The sequence below is a fragment of the Gossypium arboreum genome, chromosome 5 (genome assembly GCF_025698485.1).
Source record: "Gossypium arboreum isolate Shixiya-1 chromosome 5, ASM2569848v2, whole genome shotgun sequence".
Taxonomy (NCBI): Eukaryota; Viridiplantae; Streptophyta; class Magnoliopsida; order Malvales; family Malvaceae; genus Gossypium; species Gossypium arboreum.
The window spans coordinates 12873700-12891654 of record NC_069074.1 but is presented as its reverse complement, the minus strand read 5'-3'; the positions used below and the strand labels follow the sequence as shown (position 1 = coordinate 12891654).

At 30.5% G+C, this 17955-nt stretch overlaps 2 protein-coding genes across 5 annotated transcripts; both read left to right on the top strand.

Annotated features, from left to right (window-relative positions):
- Positions 1-364: 364 nt before the first annotated feature.
- LOC108451783 (uncharacterized) lies at positions 365-1931 on the top strand. Of its 2 annotated transcripts, none has more exons than XM_053028878.1 (4): positions 365-751; positions 1061-1183; positions 1379-1501; positions 1594-1931. In XM_053028878.1, exons 1-4 carry the CDS (start codon positions 715-717, stop codon positions 1656-1658), a joined length of 348 nt encoding a protein of 115 aa, XP_052884838.1. In that variant the 5' UTR covers positions 365-714; the 3' UTR covers positions 1659-1931. The 2 variants fall into 2 exon arrangements, with proteins under 2 accessions (XP_052884838.1, XP_017604950.1); XM_017749461.2 differs by having other exon boundaries at positions 372-751; positions 1382-1501.
- A 4572-nt stretch (positions 1932-6503) lies between these two features.
- LOC128293320 (probable LRR receptor-like serine/threonine-protein kinase RFK1) lies at positions 6504-12804 on the top strand. 3 transcript variants are annotated; one of them, XM_053029138.1, is made up of 24 exons: positions 6504-6783; positions 6945-7034; positions 7173-7244; positions 7337-7405; positions 7504-7575; positions 7701-7772; positions 7885-7956; positions 8045-8116; positions 8214-8285; positions 8371-8442; positions 8535-8606; positions 8850-8918; positions 9029-9094; positions 9211-9273; positions 9382-9423; positions 9653-9699; positions 9934-10316; positions 10453-10648; positions 10792-10932; positions 11063-11181; positions 11272-11482; positions 11582-11819; positions 11914-12064; positions 12283-12804. In XM_053029138.1, the coding sequence occupies exons 4-24, from the start codon at positions 7389-7391 to the stop codon at positions 12649-12651; spliced, it is 2616 nt and encodes an 871-aa protein (XP_052885098.1). In that variant the 5' UTR covers positions 6504-6783; positions 6945-7034; positions 7173-7244; positions 7337-7388; the 3' UTR covers positions 12652-12804. The 3 variants fall into 3 exon arrangements, with proteins under 3 accessions (XP_052885098.1, XP_052885097.1, XP_052885096.1); XM_053029137.1 differs by having other exon boundaries at positions 6856-7034; XM_053029136.1 differs by having other exon boundaries at positions 6506-6783; positions 6881-7034.
- Positions 12805-17955: the final 5151 nt, after the last annotated feature.

The following is a 17955-nucleotide window of genomic DNA, read 5'->3' as shown; positions in this document are numbered from 1 at the left end:
TATTTTTACCCAAATCTTGTCACATTTTAGACGAATCTTCGAGTAGGGCTGAATGACCCGATCCATGAACAGGTCTAACCTAAATTACTCTAATCTTATTAATATTTACAGTACTTTTATTTATTTTATATATGAATGTTATCTAATTAATTTAAAACTATATTTATATGAAATGGTAGTTATAATTCTTATCATACATTCATTTAGTTAGAATTTAAATCATCATTTAGTTAAATTTATTACTTACCATTAATGATGAGAACTTTTATTCAGAAAATTTAGCAATAATGATGAGATCTCTTATCGAGAATATTATACTTCAATAAAACGGATTTTATGGGTAGAATTTTATTTGATTTTCAAAAAGTCGATTTCAATTCTCTCGTCTTTTCTTATAAAATTGGAAATTTTAAATTTCTCTTATGCGTGAAAAAATTTTTAATAATAAAAAATTATTTAAATAAATATATTTATTGAAAAGAAAGGATAGAGACGCAGGTAAAGTGTACTCTCACCATTGAAAAAGAAGTTTCTTAAATAAACAACAGCCAAAAAGAAGAAGAAGAAGAGAGGGAGTCCAACTCCAAACCCATTGATTGGCCGTTGCTGTTAGCAATATATAATAGATTAAACAACAGCCGCAGCGACGACGCCACTTGCTGCTGTTTGGAATTGCTTACATCACTCCGATTCCTAAGAAGAAGAATTTCAGTGATGGGTTCTAATGAATCCAAACCAACCAAGGATGACGGTAGTATAATAAACTAACCGCTCTTTTCTGTTCTTTAATTATAATTTATTGTCTCTCGCTCTCACTCTTATGATTGTTCTTTATTGATTAAATTACATTGGATTCTGGAATTTGATTAATTTTGAATATGGTTTGAGAATCTTGTTTTAAACCTAATCGTCTTTTTTTTTTTCCTGAAAAAGATGATGTATTTGATATTTGATTATTGACTTGAAAAATGGCTTATATCTGTATTTATTTAGTAAGATTGGAAGCTAAAAAGCCGTTGATTAATTATGGAGCTTATGGTGATTTTCCAATACGTTGTAGAAAATGTGAAGAAAATCAGAAAGCCAAAACCTTGGAAGCATTGTGAGCCGATTACGAGAGCACAACTTGCGAAGATTCGTGATGAATTTTGGGATACAGCTCCGTACAATGGTGGCCGGAAAGGTAATATTTACCATTCAAACATCCACAGTGATTTATTTTTGGAAGTGAACTTTTAAATGCAATGCACTGAATGAATCTGTTTAGCATGTTAAAACTTTAAAGAGCCAAACATCTTGTTACAATTGGTGCCATGCTATTACAATTTTATTGTAAGAGGAAGCAAAAGTATATCTGAAGAATGAATTGTGTTGTTAGCAGAGATATGGGATGCACTTCGAGCTGCAGCTGAAGCTGAATTAATCCTTGCGCAAGCAATCATCGATAGTGCCGGGGTGATTGTTCAGAATGATGATTTAACCATTTGCTATGACGAGAGAGGTGGCAATTCATAGTCTAGTTTTCTCTACTCTTTTTCATGCAAAAACTTCGTTCCTCGTAATTTATCTTTTCTCGTGAATTTACAATTGCAGGTGCCAAGTATGAACTTCCCAAGTATGTGTTGAGTGAGCCGATTAATTTGATTAAAGATAACTGATGACAGAGACAGAAGAATACAATGATTCATTTAGAATATAAAACATGTAAATCAAACTCATAATCTTTAGTCTCTAGGATAGTTTTTCCCAGTTGAGATCCCCCCATTAGTGTAGGTTATACTTCTTTGTCAGCAAAAGTTTTGCTGCTTCAAATGGGAAACTATTGAATGCCCATTGGAATTTAAGGAAGATTTATGTTATATGATTCAAATGTTTATTTTAGATAACTAAAGAATATTTATTTAAATCGGATTGAGTCAATTGAATATCAATTTAGAATATTTTTATATTATCGTTTAAATCATTGACTAGATTCATATATCGAGTCAGTTAAAAATCAACTCATTAATAAATGATTAAAAATATATTATTTTAATTAAAAAGTAAGTTATATTATTTTGATGGTGTTTTTTGGTGAATTGTAAGAAGGTAAAGTTTTAACAGCAATATAATTAGTGCAATTTAAATCTAGATACAGCTGGAATTATGAGTACATAATTTAAATAATTAATTTTATTATTTAAACTAACAATTTATTTAATTTTTACATAATTTTTAATTAACATACATTTTACATAAATTTTCACTATAGTCATAATTCAGTGTTTGCCTTAATAGTTATAGATATGTTGACGGAGATCGAAAGAATGGTAATTTATTGACATATTTGGTTGAACAAAGAATGGTAATTTATTGACATATCTGGTTGAACAATGGTACTAAGGTTCGATGAAAGCATGTGTTATGAACCTTAAACCTACTCTAATTTTCTTTGATTAATACTAGCAACCAGCCCCTATATTTCCTTCTATGGTTGCATAAATAAGTATATACAGCTCAAATGGCTTTCGATACGAGAAATTTCGTACAATAAATTAAAGAATAATAATTTTTCTGAATTTTATTAAAAAGATATTTTAGCTATTCATTTAATTTTTATATCTATTAGTTCTTAAATTTATAATCTTTTGTCAAATCATTTGAAATAGATGAAAAAATAAAGTTTGTTAATTTTGATGATGTGACATATATGTGATTTGTTACGTAGATGGCATGTTATCATTTAATTAATTTTTTATAGTTTTTAAAAACTATATATTTTAAAATTTTAAAATTTAATTAAATACTGACGTATCATCCTTATTGCAATCTTTGTGTATGTCACGTCAATAAAGTTTAAAAATTTTCCATTCCCTTTGAGATAATTTGACAAAAAAATATAAGTTAGATTTAAAAGAGAAGAAAAATTAAATGAGAATTTTTTTTTGTAAATTTGGAGGCTGAAATAAGTAAATATGCGAAATGAAAACAAAGGAAAGGGGATGTCACTATTGCCCCGTAAACTTGTAAAATGTCAAAAGCAATGTGCCTGACGTCCCTTATAAATTGGTTAATTATAATTTCCCTTTTAACTTTACAATTTGTTTCGGCTTCCCCATTTATTTCAACCAAATTGTTGCTTTTTTTATGAATTATTTAAATTCTACGAACTTTAGAAAACGGTAAGTAAATTAATCAAGATATACACGACCGTAACGAAATAAGTATAATGAAAGCGTTGAAAATTATGTATATTGATATTGTACAAATGAGTGGTGTTTCCGGATTCATCCATAACAAGCGCGTGGTTTGAAACTGGGAAGGGAAAATAACGGTTTATTTTATTTTAATGCAAAAGCACCCAATTCATAAAACGTGGTCATTTTCATATCTTAAATCAAAGAAAGGTGGTAAGTTTAACCTGGAGCTCTTCCGTGATGCAACCAAAAATTGAAAGGTCAACTTTAAGAAAAATATTGCATTGCATTGGATTGGCTTAGCGTTCAAAGTATTTGACTACTTTCGTACTCCAAATCCCACTTCATTAATTTAATCCTAAACTCTGTTCCTTGTTCTGAAACAGTAAGGGAAAGAGATAAGAAAGAGAAAACAACAGTACAAGAGCCATATTAGTTGCTGAGAAGAAGACCGAATGGTTTTCCTTTTGCTTCAACCATGTTCTTCCCTGAACCCATCGCCTTTCTGCTATCGGTTCTTCTTTCTTTCATTTGGTTAAGAACAAACAAGCTTGATGCCCCTACGCTGCCTCAAAATGAAGGCATATTTTATATTTTCCTTTTTATGATAAGAGAACGGTTGCAGATGGGGGATTTGAACCTTATGTAAGATGTCACCTCCCAAGACTTCATATGATGAATCAGGGCTTGTGCCTTTTCTTTTTTTGGATTGCTTTATTCTTGGATTTTATGCAGTAATAGTAATGTTCTTGTTGTATGACTTGTGGTTTTATTAGTGGATGTTCTCAACCGAATTGCCAAAACGATGGGAAGTAACGACTGGAATTATAGAAGCCGGCAGTTGCAATGTCTGGGATAAAGTGGACTTGGGTGCCGAGAAAAACATTACCTGCACTTGCCAGAACGACACCTGCCACGTTACGCATATGTAAGTTTCCCGGAGGACAAAACAATTTATAAATGGGTGAAAAGAATAACTGATATTTGGGTTTGTTTTGGAGTTTTTAGAATATTCAAGCATCAGAATCTTCCAGGAGTACTTCCACCTGAACTTGTAAATCTTCCATCTCTCAAAGTGATGTAGGCATCTCTGTTCTCTCTTTCTCAATTCTCTCTTAATTTTTGCTTATTAAGTGTGTTTAAGCGGCATATGCAGTGATTTTGCATATAACTATCTAAATGGGTCAATTCCACTTGAATGGGCTTCAATGCAACTTGACTACATGTAAGTTTTTTTTTTTTTTTGGTGTATGATCAATCTTTGACTGAACAGAAAACTGAGTTATTATTCTCTTTTGGAGCTAACCAAGCCATCTTTCTCCAGCTTTGTCTTTGTTAATCGACTATCCGGGAGAATTCCAACTTATTTGGGGAACATTACCAGCCTTGCATACCTGTAAGTTTTGAAGTACTTTTAATTTTACTGTATGTTGATGTTCCAAGATTGATTTCCTTTTAGTCCATCTTTTATAGTTTTCTGCTAAGCTTGTGAAGTTATATGCTTTTCGATCCCCCGGTACTCGAATTATTTAGGTTTCCTGGACAGTGAATAACATACATGTTTTAAACTGGTAAGAAAGATGTTGCAAATTTCATTGTATGAACTTTACAGAGACCTTGAAGCAAATCAATTTTCAGGACAAGTCCCTCTAGAGATTGGAAAGTTAGTTAACTTCAGAACTTTGTAAGGCATTTCATGTCTTGTATAAATTTTTTAATTTCCTGTAATAAGTAGCAACTTTTGATAGATGAAATTTTATGACTATCTTTTCAGAAGATTATCTTACAACAGACTGACCGGAGATTTGCCGGTGCAACTTGCTGAACTGAAAAACTTGACGGACTTGTAAGGTTTTCGGCTTTTCGTCTGGTAGGATGCACGAAATGCTTGGTAGAAATTTAAGTTGTAAAATTCTTATTCATAAAATGCAGTAGGATAGATGACAACAACTTTAATGGGAGTATACCAACTTTCTTTCAGAACTGGAAGAATCTTAGAAGGATACTTAGCCTACATTACTTACCCTTCGAACTATCTTTATCTCCATTAATTATAACTTCCAACTACGTTCCGATCGAATGAATCGACTTTCTCAACAAATTTTCTCTCTTTTGTACTCCTCGGTCCTTCCTTGTTGAGCACTGTATCAACAAATTGTTTTAATACTAAATACAATTTTTCATTCATTTGATGAGCTTTCTATTAAAGAAAATGAAGAGAATTCAAAGGAAGTTGCTTTCTTGCATTGGATGAAAAATTGAGGGATTAAAGCCATAAGCCAACCATCAAACTTTTCTTTGGCTTTTGGAAGGGTGTTTGAGTTCTGGGTTTACAGAGGAAGGAAAGAAACTTCATGGAAATATTTTGAAGATGAGTTTCAGAAGTGAACATTTTTTATCTGAAAAGCTCATGGATACGTATATTGCTTTAGGTGATTTAAATGGTGTAATCAAGGTTTTCGATGATATGCAAAAATGGAATGTTTTTTCTTGGAATAAAATGATTACAGCTTCTTGAGTTTTCGTAGTCTAGTGTGTGTCAAAGGGGCTTCATAGCATTCAATTTCAGCACACTGTTTCTTTGATGAGAAATGAAGCATGGGGAAGATGGAGAAAAGGGAAGAGAGAAAAGGATATATTTTAATATTAATATTTAATTTATATTTATTATTATTCAAAATGTCAAGTGCCAATTTTAATTAGTTAAAAAGTTTAGATAACGGTAGGGATTATAATGGTTATAAAACTATAGTTTAGATACATGATTTGACCGAGTATAGTTAAAATAAAAGTACGAATATTAAATTTAAAATGTATAAAAAGAATGAATTTTAAATTTTATACTATAATTTAGTTAATAAATAAATAGTTGACCCAAGAGAAACATGGATAGAATTAAACCATAAGACAATAAATATTTTCTTTTTGAAACATACTAAAGATTTTTAAAATCTCAATTTCGACGCTAATTTATTACATAATAATCTCTTTTATTTAATATCAATATAAAAAATATAGATACCCGTACATAGAAACATGTATAATGAAAGCGTTGAAAATTAAACATTGCTTTGATTTTGTACAAATATGAGGTACTTCCGGATAGATCCATAACACAACCACCTTGCTTGTGGCTTGAAAATGCGAAGGGAAAATAACGAATCTGTAAATAATGGCAAAAGCACCCAATCCAATTGCACCACCTCCTCATAATATTACCCATAATAGAACTAACACCGAAACGTGGTAATCTTTTTCATATGCTTTTTTCTGAAAGAAAGGTCAAACCTTTAATTGCATTGGTGGCTTTGGGGTTTACGTTCAAAGTATTTGACTACTTTTGTACTCCAAATCCAACTTAATTAATTAAATAATTAAACCTAAAGTAAGTTCCTTGTTCTGTTTGTCTTTTTGTCTGAAAACTGGAAATAACCAAAGGGAAAGAGATAAAGATCAGCCAGATTGATTGCTAAGCATACTGAACGGTTTTCCTTTGCTTCAAACATGTTCTTCTCTAAACCCATCACCTTTCTGTTGTCAGCTCTTCTTTCTTTCATTTTGTCAAACACAAACAAGCTTGATGCCGCTACGCTGCCTCAAGATGAGGGTATCTTTATGTTATTTATTTATTTTTTAAAATACTAGAGATGGCGACTTATGCCTTTATTATTATTATTAGTGAATGTTCTTTCTTGTTTTATTAGTGAATGTTCTGAATCAAATTGCTAAAACGATGGGAGGTAACGACTGGAATTTCGATGCCGGCAGTTGTGTCTCGGAGAAAGTGAACACGGACACGGGTGCGGAGAAAAACATTACCTGCACTTGCCAAAACGACACCTGCCACGTTACACATATGTAAGTTTCCCGGAAAATAAAACTAGAAAGAACCAACAGAAAAGTGCAGAGGACAAAGCTACGTTGTAAACAAAGTTTTTTTTCTTTTTAAAAGTCTCAAACGGCTGACATATGGGGTTTGTTTTTGTGTTGTTTTAGAATATTCAAACTTCAGAGTCTTCCAGGAGTACTTCCATCTGAACTTGTAAACCTTCCTTACCTCAAAGAGATGTAAGCATATCTCTGACTCTCTTTCTCAATGCTCTCTTCAATTTTGTTTATTCAATGTGTTTTACGCTTAAGTCTCTATTCGGCATATGCAGTGATTTTGCATACAACTATCTCAATGGGACAATCCCACCGGAATGGGCTTCAATGCAACTTGAATTCATGTAAGTTATCGTCTCCTTGGTGTATGATCAGATCTTTAACTGAAGAGAAAAACTGGGTAATGCTCATTTGGAGCTAACCAAGCAATATCTTTGTCCAGCTCTGTCTTCGGAAATCGACTATCGGGGAACATTCCAACTTATTTGGGTAACATTACCAGTCTTACATACTTGTGAGTATTAAAGCACTTCAATTTATTGTAAATAGATGTTTCCTGGACAATGAAGAATGCAAATGTTTAAATTGGTGAGAGATGTTGCACTTATTTTAAGTAATTTCAATGTATGTACTTTACAGAGACCTTGAAGCAAATCAATTTTCAGGACAAGTCCCTCCAGAAATTGGAAAGTTAGTTAACTTGAGAACTCTGTAAGGAATTTTCATGACTTATATAATTTTCTAATTTTCCTGAGCTATACATTTGAAAACGGAAACAAGTAACATGTTTTTGATGGATAAAAGTTTATAATTATCATTGCAGGAGATTGTCTTCCAATGGACTAACCGGAAATTTGCCGGTTCAACTTGAAGCACTGAAAAACTTAACAGACTTGTAAGGCTTTTCGTTAAACTTATACTAGTAGAATGTCTCAAAAAGCTTGGTTGAAATTTGGGTTGTAAAAGTTTTTCATGAATTGCAGTAGGATAAATGACAACTACTTTAATGGGAGCATACCGGCTTTCATTTGGAACTGGAAGAAACTCGAAAGATTGTAAGATCCTAAACCTTGGGAACGGCTAATGTCTTTAAAGTCAAAAACTTGTAATTCTCTTGAACTGATTGTTTTTTACTTCAATTAAATGAACCAGAGAAATGCAGGCTAGTGGACTTGAAGGTCCAATTCCTTCATCCATCTCCGCTTTGGAAAACTTAGTAACTTTGTAAGTACTGAAAGCTTCTATGCAGAATATCATGGACTACTTTAATTGTTGCCATACATTTTTGTTCTTTATGGTGTACTTACAGGATAATCAGTGATATAAACGGAGCGACTCAGCCTTTTCCTTATCTTTGGAACATGACAGCAATCAATCGGATGTACGTTCGCTGCTAATCTTATCTTTATGCAGGCATATGATATAAAGTTCTTTGATCGTTGTATCTAATATGGCTGCCCCTGGACATTGTAGAATATTGAAGAAATGCAACATTGTTGGGCAAATCCCACAAGAGATCTGGCAAATGAGTAAATTACGTGTTTTGTAAGTGTACAACATGATTCTTCAGTCCAAAAGAACAGTGAATTTGCTTCTTCTTTTTTCCTCCCAAACATTTTGATTTTTAGTAGCATTATGAATTTTAATGAAGGAGAAAGTTAGAAGACTATAGCGTGCCGATCTCTATGTTGCTATTACACATATGTTCTTTGCCCAAAGTTGCCATATTCTCATTTATGTTTTAAGTTTAAGCTTAAATAACACATATTTACTTGTAAATTTGGACAGGGACGTCAGTTTTAACCTGTTGAGTGGGCAACTTGTCAAAGTCACTCTCCCTAAAGATTTAAAATTCCTGTAAGTATTTCTTTTTTTCCGTTCTAGACAGAAATCATTTAAGTAATGTAGTGACATTCGATATCTAACTGCAATGCTTGCAAAAAACTGGCTGATATGCTTGATATCAGCTATCTTACAGGCAATAATCTCAGTGGAAATATACCTGCATCAATCTTGTCGACAGGACTTCCAGTGTATGTACTTTCTGTTTGGATTGTCTGATTCGTATATTTGATTTAGGAATGTACATGTGAATTCTTAACATGCAGAGATTTCTGAGTAAACAGTTCTATTTCCTTCTTGCATTCAGGGACCTTTCCTACAATAACTTCACATGGCCAGGCCCCGATCAGCCTGTTTGTTTACGAAAATTGTTGGTTCTTTTTTCTTTTTCTTCGAGCCGAGTAAAAGCACTTTCTTCCTGTATGCTTTCCTGATATGTAGGATTACTGACTTGTACTGCATTATGCTTTTCAAATAGGGACAACATAAATTTGTTCCGCAGTTCTTCGACAGAATACGTGTAAGATTCAATTCTTGAGTTCTTGATAATTGACTGTCAATGCAAATCTCCATCTGTTTCTTGGGCACTGATTAGGTTGAAATAGATGGATGTGAACTTTAAATTTTGATTTCCATGTTTTCTGTATGAAACTAATACGAGTATTTATAGAATAATGATCCTACATAACGTTCATTTGATTGCTAATCTATCCTTTAATTTGGTGTTTTTCTTTTTCATGACCTGACAGTAAAAGGGGAGTTATTCCATGCAGGAGCGATTTCAAATGTCAGAAATGTAAGTTCAGTGTAACAATTGCTTTGAAATCTAATTTTAATACTTACCTTGAAATCCAAGCCTTCCAATTCGCTAACTTGTTTTGACAATGTTCTCTCGAGCTGATATAAAAGTTCATATATATATATATATATATATATATAATCAGCAAGCTGTTTACACAAAAATGGTAATTTAGCGGTTAACTTTTTGGCTTCTTTCTTTGAAGTTAAATGGTTGTCTTGTCTCTGGCAGATTGGCATTCTATGTATATCAATTGTGGTGGAACTAATGATGTGAAAATGAATGGGACTATGTATGTGGGAGATGCAACATCTGGTTTAGGTGGTGCTGCGACATTATATGGGAACAACGATAACTGGGGTTTTAGTAGCACTGGAGACTTTAGGGATGACAATGATGAACTGAATGCTGCATCGCGTTATCTGGCACAGTCTACAAGCATGTCTAACCAGTTGTATGCTACTGCGCGTCTATCTCCACTTTCAATTACTTATTTCCGATATTGTTTAGAGAATGGGAGCTATTCAGTGAGACTACACTTTGCCGAGATCGAAATCATTAATAGCACAAGATATGGAAGACTTGGCAGGCGCATTTTCAACATTTATATCCAGGTAATTTATCATCTTTGAGACACTAGCTCCTTCAGAAAGAATTCTGACTATTGTACATGGTCATCAGAAGAATGGTGATACACCATTCGGTCTACATTGGTTGCTAAATAAATGTCACTGAATTATCATGTTCCAGGACCAGCTGGTGGAAGAAAACTTCAATATAGAAGCTGAAGCTGGTGGGGTTCTTACTCCACTAACGAAACACTATAATGCCAATGTAACAAATGGTGAACTAGAGATCCGCTTCTACTGGGCCGGAAAAGGTACTCAAGCAATTCCTAGTCGAGGAGTCCATGGCCCCCTCATATCAGCCATCTCAGTCGATCCCAGTATGTAGCCTTCTTCACCTTGTTTCTCATCCTTATCTGCACCATCCTTTGTGTTGCACAATCGACAACTAGTTTTGCTTTTACATATTTCAACCTTAACTTTGAATAGCACAATGGATTTCTTAGTCGAAATATTTTTGCAGATTTCAAACCCCAGCATAAGGAGAACAAAACAAAGACTGTGCCAATCATCATTGGTGTAGTGGGATCCTTTCTCGTGTTCTTGGCATCTGGTATTCTTATCTGGATATACTGTTTTAAAGCCAAGAGCCATAGAGAACAAGGTTTGGGTTGTTTCTGTTTTAGAAGTCAATGGTTTAGAAAAAACGATGCCAAAATCTTTTCTTTTATACTATCTCAGATACGCAAACCATTCCTACTCGTTTAACCCATTTTTATGTCCTACTTTTACAGATCTCAGGGGACTAGATTTGCAAACAGTTTCTTTTACCTTAAAGCAGATAAAGGCGGCTACTAACAATTTTGATTCTGGAAACAAGATTGGTGAAGGTGGATTTGGACCTGTTTACAAGGTATACAAGCGAAATACATGCCAGATGAACTTCATTTTCCGATTAAATTTTACTTTTAAAGGTTTGCTGAATTTCATGATTGGATGACAGGGTCAGCTAGCTGATGGAACTATAATCGCTGTCAAGCAGCTTTCTTCAAAGTCGAGTCAGGGAAATCGTGAATTCTTGAACGAGATGGGGATGATTTCATGTTTGCAGCACCCCAATCTTGTGAAGCTTTATGGATGCTGTATCGAAGGGAATCAACTGTTGCTAGTGTATGAGTACTTGGAAAATAATAGCCTTTCTCGGGCTTTGTTTGGTAAGTTTAATGAACAATTTTCCCTAACTTGTTTCAATGTGTGGAAACATGCAACAGAGATTTTAACTCATGCAACATTTCATGGATGATCCTCTTAAGGACCGGAATACTCTCGAATAAATCTAGATTGGCCTACCAGGCAGAAGATTTGTGTCGGAATAGCTAAAGGCATAGCTTTTCTCCATGAAGAGTCTAGACTCAAAATTGTCCACAGAGACATCAAAGGTACCAACGTTCTGCTTGATAGAGACCTTAATCCTAAAATATCTGACTTTGGGTTGGCCAAGCTTAGCGACGAGGATAAAACTCACATCAGCACACGAATTGCCGGGACAATGTAAGCCAACTCGCATCTTGCAATGTTGTCTTAGCTGAAAAAACCTCCTTTGACCTTTAAATGTAAATTTACATTGCAAAAGTTAAAAATGCAGAGGATATATTGCACCAGAGTATGCACTGTGGGGTTACTTGACCTACAAGGCAGATGTTTATAGCTTCGGAATTGTGGCATTGGAGCTTGTTAGTGGCAAGCATAATATGAATTATGGACCAGTGGACGAATACACTTGCCTTCTAGATTGGGTAATCATAAATATATACCTTATTTATACATGCATTTCCATTTCCTTAGGTCTTTATTAATACTTCCTATGTTCTACTTTTCAACCCCTTCTGGTTATATACCCTTTTTGTAACCGCCTTTTTTTCTTCTTCTGGTTGTATGCTTTGTGCTTAATGGCACGTTAAGCAAGCTCCACGTCGGCGAGAATTTCATGAATGTGTTTTTATGTCTTCTGCAGGCCTGTCATTTACAACAAAGTGGAAAGCTTTTGGAGTTGGTCGATGATAAGCTGGGATCCAACTATAACAAGTCGGAAGCAGAAAGGATGATTAAAGTAGCTCTCTTATGCACCAATGCTTCGCCCTCCCTGAGGCCGACAATGTCCGATGTGGTGGGAATGCTGGAAGGAACAATTACGATTCCCGATGTCATCCCTAATGCTTGTAGTTATAATGAAGATTTGAGGTTTAAAGCTATAAGAGATCATCGTAGCTATATCCGTAGTCAGGGGCACACATCAACACCTGCAGGATCTCTGTTCGAGTCTTCATCTACTTCAGCTCGTGACATCAATGAAACCAATGAGGAGTCATGTATTGAGGTTTAAAACCATGGAAAGCCAGAAATTTGTAGTACCTACTCATCTCCTTTAATTCATCCGATCGAGCCATAGAAATGCACAAAGATGTATAGCTTGTGACTTATCATACTGATTTATAAAATTAACCATTAATTTGATGCTGCAATCTTTTATGGTTAACTGTTAATCCTAAACCATTAATCATATTAATCAAAACCACAAAAGTTTTAAACGGAATCTTTTAACTGACAGAAATAATTTCGGTTGATTCATGTTAACCAAATTAATAAAAAAATTTACATTTTTTTTGAGACTTGTGTGATGAAATGAAAAGAAAAAATGAAAAAGTCTAGAAAATGGAAGATGTACGTGTCAAGCAGTGCCAACTTAAAATTTGTTTTGAGTTTAAACATGGAAAGAATAAAATGTAGGGCTTATTTCTTTTTATTTATTTTTAGTTTAAAATATATAAATCTATTATGATTTTAAGTGCATTATAATAATTTATATAAACTTAATTAATTTTAACTTCGTTCTTTAATTTTGGCTTACATAATATATTTTGGACCTATCTAATACATTAGGCTTATAATATTTAATTATCTATAATTTTAGTTAATTAATTAACTCAGTTAATTACTCAGTTTCAAATTGAAATAATTGTTAACCAAAATTTTAAAAAATCATCTTCGATTGAATTAGAGTCGGTGATCGACTAATTAACCAAAATAATTTGATTCAATTGGTTAATTCGGTTCCTAGCTCTTTTAGTTGGTTGTTTTCGTTAATGAAATCTATTTTCCTTAAAAAAAATATTAACGCAATAATTAATGTAAACACATATTTTAATCAATTGAAAATATATGTTTAATCTTGAATTTAATGGAGCGGTGGTTAAAATTTTTATTATAAAGTTTTTTGATAAGGGTTTAAATTGTGTAATCTCATCTTCTACACTAATATTTCATTAAAAATTGTAAGCTTAAATATTTACTTTTAATTTTCTAAAAAATTAATTTTAATATAAGGGTTGAATTAAAACTTTACTGAATTTACCGTCTCTAATGCCGCCCTTCATAATATATATATATATATATATATATATTTTTTTTTATTTTCTTAAAAATACATTTTTATTCTCGTAATATATTTCTTATTGGTTAAAATGTATTTAAATTAATGTAATTTTCACATGTTTAGAATTTAATCTTCCAGATTCTAAGAATATAGTCTTGCTATTTTTTTTTTTGAATAGTGCTACTTTTGAGATTTATAAATTTAAAATCATTAATTCTGTTAAAATTATTATTTTTAAATATGTTGATGTGATATTTTGAAAGGCAGTAAAATTCATTTTAATAATTATATAACAACAAAAGTAACATTATAATTAACTTAAATTTAATTAATAATCTTAGTGTTGTTAAAATTTATGTTACCTTTGGGTTTTGAAATTATTTTTTACTATTTTTCATTTTCATTTTTAGAAAATAATTTTTATTTTATATTTTTAGAAATTGAAAAGCATATTTGGTAAATAAAAGAAAAATTTGTTTTCAATAATGAAAACATCTTTAGAAATTGTTTTCTCTAATAGAAATAAGATAAATGTTTTTACATTTATATGGATTTGGAGTAAGGTATCAAATTTAATATTTAAAATTGATAAAAAGAATATTTTTGTATTTATATCGTTTTTACTTTTATAAAGTATTTTTAGTAAAAACACTTAAAAAACTTTTATTGTTTTTTAATTTTAAATATTTACATTTTATTTTTATTTTCTAAAATTATTTTTAAAATTTTAATTAATCATATTTTCTTCAATGTTTTCTATTTTTCAAGAAAATATAAATAAAAGGACATCGATTTTCTTAAACCAAACGAAAATGGATTTTTTAAAAACTAAAAGTAAAGATATTAAATTTCTTAAAATAAAATTAAAAATTTTAAATATATAAAGAATAAATATTTTAACTTCTTTTTCTATAAAAAGTTCATATGTTAAAATTTTAGATTAAGAGGATTACTTCAAGTATTAGTGTGCGAGTTTTATTGTTAGTGATGGATCTATTTATAGGTTGGGTTATTCGTTTAAACTCAAAAATTAATTTAAAATTTAAGAAAATTTGGGCAAAGAAATTATACTTGAAAAATGGGTTTGGTAAACAAATTAGACCCATTTAAAATATGGATCGAATTCGAGATTAAATATTCATAGTTGATCCCAATCTAGTTTGGCCCATTTATAAATTTTGTAATGTTTATATTATGTTACTTTTATACTATGTAATTTATAACACATAATAATCAAATATTTTGGTGTAAAGATTAAAATGGAAAGATGACTATATGTAAAATTTCAATAAATAATCTTCAAAAACAATTTAATAAATAAAATATTTAAAATTATTAAATATTAGATTAAAAATAATATAAATGTTTTTATTTTATTTAAATAACATGAGCGGACTTAAAATAAACTTGGACTAACTATTTACTAAATTTGGCTTATACTTGAATTAATTTAACTCATGAACACCTCTAGATAGGAAGGACTAACCTTGATATTTGGGGTTAAAATTAGATTTTAATTTTTTGGAGTAAACTACACTAATTGTCCTTGAACTTTATTTAAAATTATGTTTTGGACGCCCAACTTTTAAAACTTACGTAATAACTGTATGGCCCAAATTTTGCCCGGGGCCCAATAAAACCAAACCCAAATAAACATAACTCAACTACCCAATTAAAACCCAATACAAACCCAAAACTTAGCCCAAAACACTAACCCAACCAAAAAAAAAAAAACCTAATCCCACCTACTCCACCACCATAATTAGCCACCCACCCCCATTTTGCTCCACTTGCCTACAATGGAAAAGGCAAATAAATTAAAAAAAAAAAGAAGAACAAGTTGTAAAAGCTTATAAAAAGCCACAATCTCAATGTAAGAGGGGGATTGTTGAGGAATCTATGGTATTTTTGGAGAGAAGAGATTTTTTTGAGATTCAAGAAGAGATTTTTGAGATTAAAGAGGGGATTTTTCTTTTTTCTAGATTCAATAACAAAAAATCAGTATATCAATAGCAATCAAAAAGGTTCAAAGGGTTTCATTATATTCACTCCAATCGTAGTAAGAAATAAGGGATAGAATCAAAGCTGCGCGTTTTGGGTCAAAGGGCTATTGTCCGTTTTAGTCCTTCCCGGTTATTTGCGTGTGCGAATTAATCCCCTCTTCTTTTATTTATTACGAGTTTGCCCCAAAATATTGCTCTCAGATTCGATTATGTCCTTCCTATTATTTTTATTGTTTCTGTTTACCTTATTTATATTATTATGTTTGCATTTATCTCTTATTTCATTCTAATACTAGTATTATTAGCACTTCTATTGTTTTTACTATTAATTAATGTATGTTTATTATACATGTACGTATGTACATTTCTATATATAAGTATTATTTTTATTACGTCATTTTAATATTACTATTATATCATATTTACTTTCTGCATTATTATTATTATTATTATTATTATTATTATTATTATTATTATTATTATTATTATTATTATTATATATTAGTGTATATTTTATGTACATATATGTATGTATATACTTTTATATATAGTATTGTTTTTAAATTTAATATTTTTATTTGCTCTTTGTATTTCTATATTATTATTATTATTATTATTATTATTATTATTATATATTAGTGTATATTTTATGTACATATATGTATGTATATACTTTTATATATAGTATTGTTTTTAAATTTAATATTTTTATTTGCTCTTTGTATTTCTATATTATTATTATTATTATTATTATAATATGGTAGTGTGTATCTGCATTATATGTATATATATATTGATATATAGTATTATTTTTGTTTACTTTATTTTAATATTATTATTACCTTCATTCCATTATTATTATTACTATTATTATATTTTACTATCATTATTTTTCATAATATATATGCTATTGTTTATATTATTATTACTATAACTACTATATTTTTTTACTACCTCTATTATGTATTACTAATATATTATTACTACTATTATTCTTTATTATTATCATCACTTGTTATTCTCATCACTATTATTATAATTTATTATTGTTACTTATTGCTTTACTATTATTATCTAATATATCATCATTACCATTATTTTCATTATAACTTAATAGATTATTATTATTATTATTATTATTATTATTATTATTATTATTATTAGCACTACTTTTATTACTATTATTTAATATATTATTTTTACTATTATCGTCATATTGTTACTATTACTATTATATTATTATGTTATTATATCTTTTACTATTATTATTGTTGTATTTTTCTATTATTGTTATTATATTTTCCTTTATTTTGTATTTACTTATATATTATTATTTTATATTAACTAATTTGATAATTGTATATTTTTTAGCATATTTATTTTATTTACATATCATTACTTTTATTATTATTTCATCATCTATTCTATTTATAGTTTTTTTAAATAATTTCAAACATTTAGCTTATTCATTATTTCCTTTCTTATTATTTATTCGACTCATTTATCTTACCTTCGTATTTATCGCTAGTATTCATATTTGTGTTTATGTTTATCCTGTTATGGTTATCAATTTTTATTTGTTATGCATTCTTTATTATCTCGTTTCATTACGAATTTAGGTTTTATCCAACCCGATAGTGATTCTTTCACTAAAGTAAATATTTCGTATTTGGTAATCCGAGACAATCGTTCCCTAATTTACTGGATTTCGATTTTTTTTTCTCACGTTTAACCTAAATAACGGCATATTCTTTTAAATCATAATACGAGTGTTAAATAAAATACTTACTTTCTGATGTTTGAGGTGTTGTGTCCTAACTCACTGGATATGACATCTTATTACCTCGAGATAAGATTTTTTTTTTTTTTGCAAATAAGGCGATGCTTGGTGTTTGGAAATTTCGAGAAAGTAGTGCCCTAACTTATTGGGTTGCCACTTTTCTCGTTGAATTCGAATAATTAAGCACCCTTCTAAGTTTTTTAAGGTTTTATAAATGCAAGTCAGTATCTTAGAATTTCAAAGCAATATGTCCTAACTTATTGGATATAGCGTTTTGCTGCTTCGAGATAGGAATTTCAAAAAAAGGGATAACTTAATGTTAATACTTTGACGCTAGTGAATCCCAATTTTCAAAGTTAAAAATTTTAAAGAGGACTACATCTTAAAATTTTTTTTCTTTCGATGTTAAAGACATTTGATAATCAATTAGGTACCAATTTTGGGGCGTTACGAGGGTGCTAATCCTTCCTC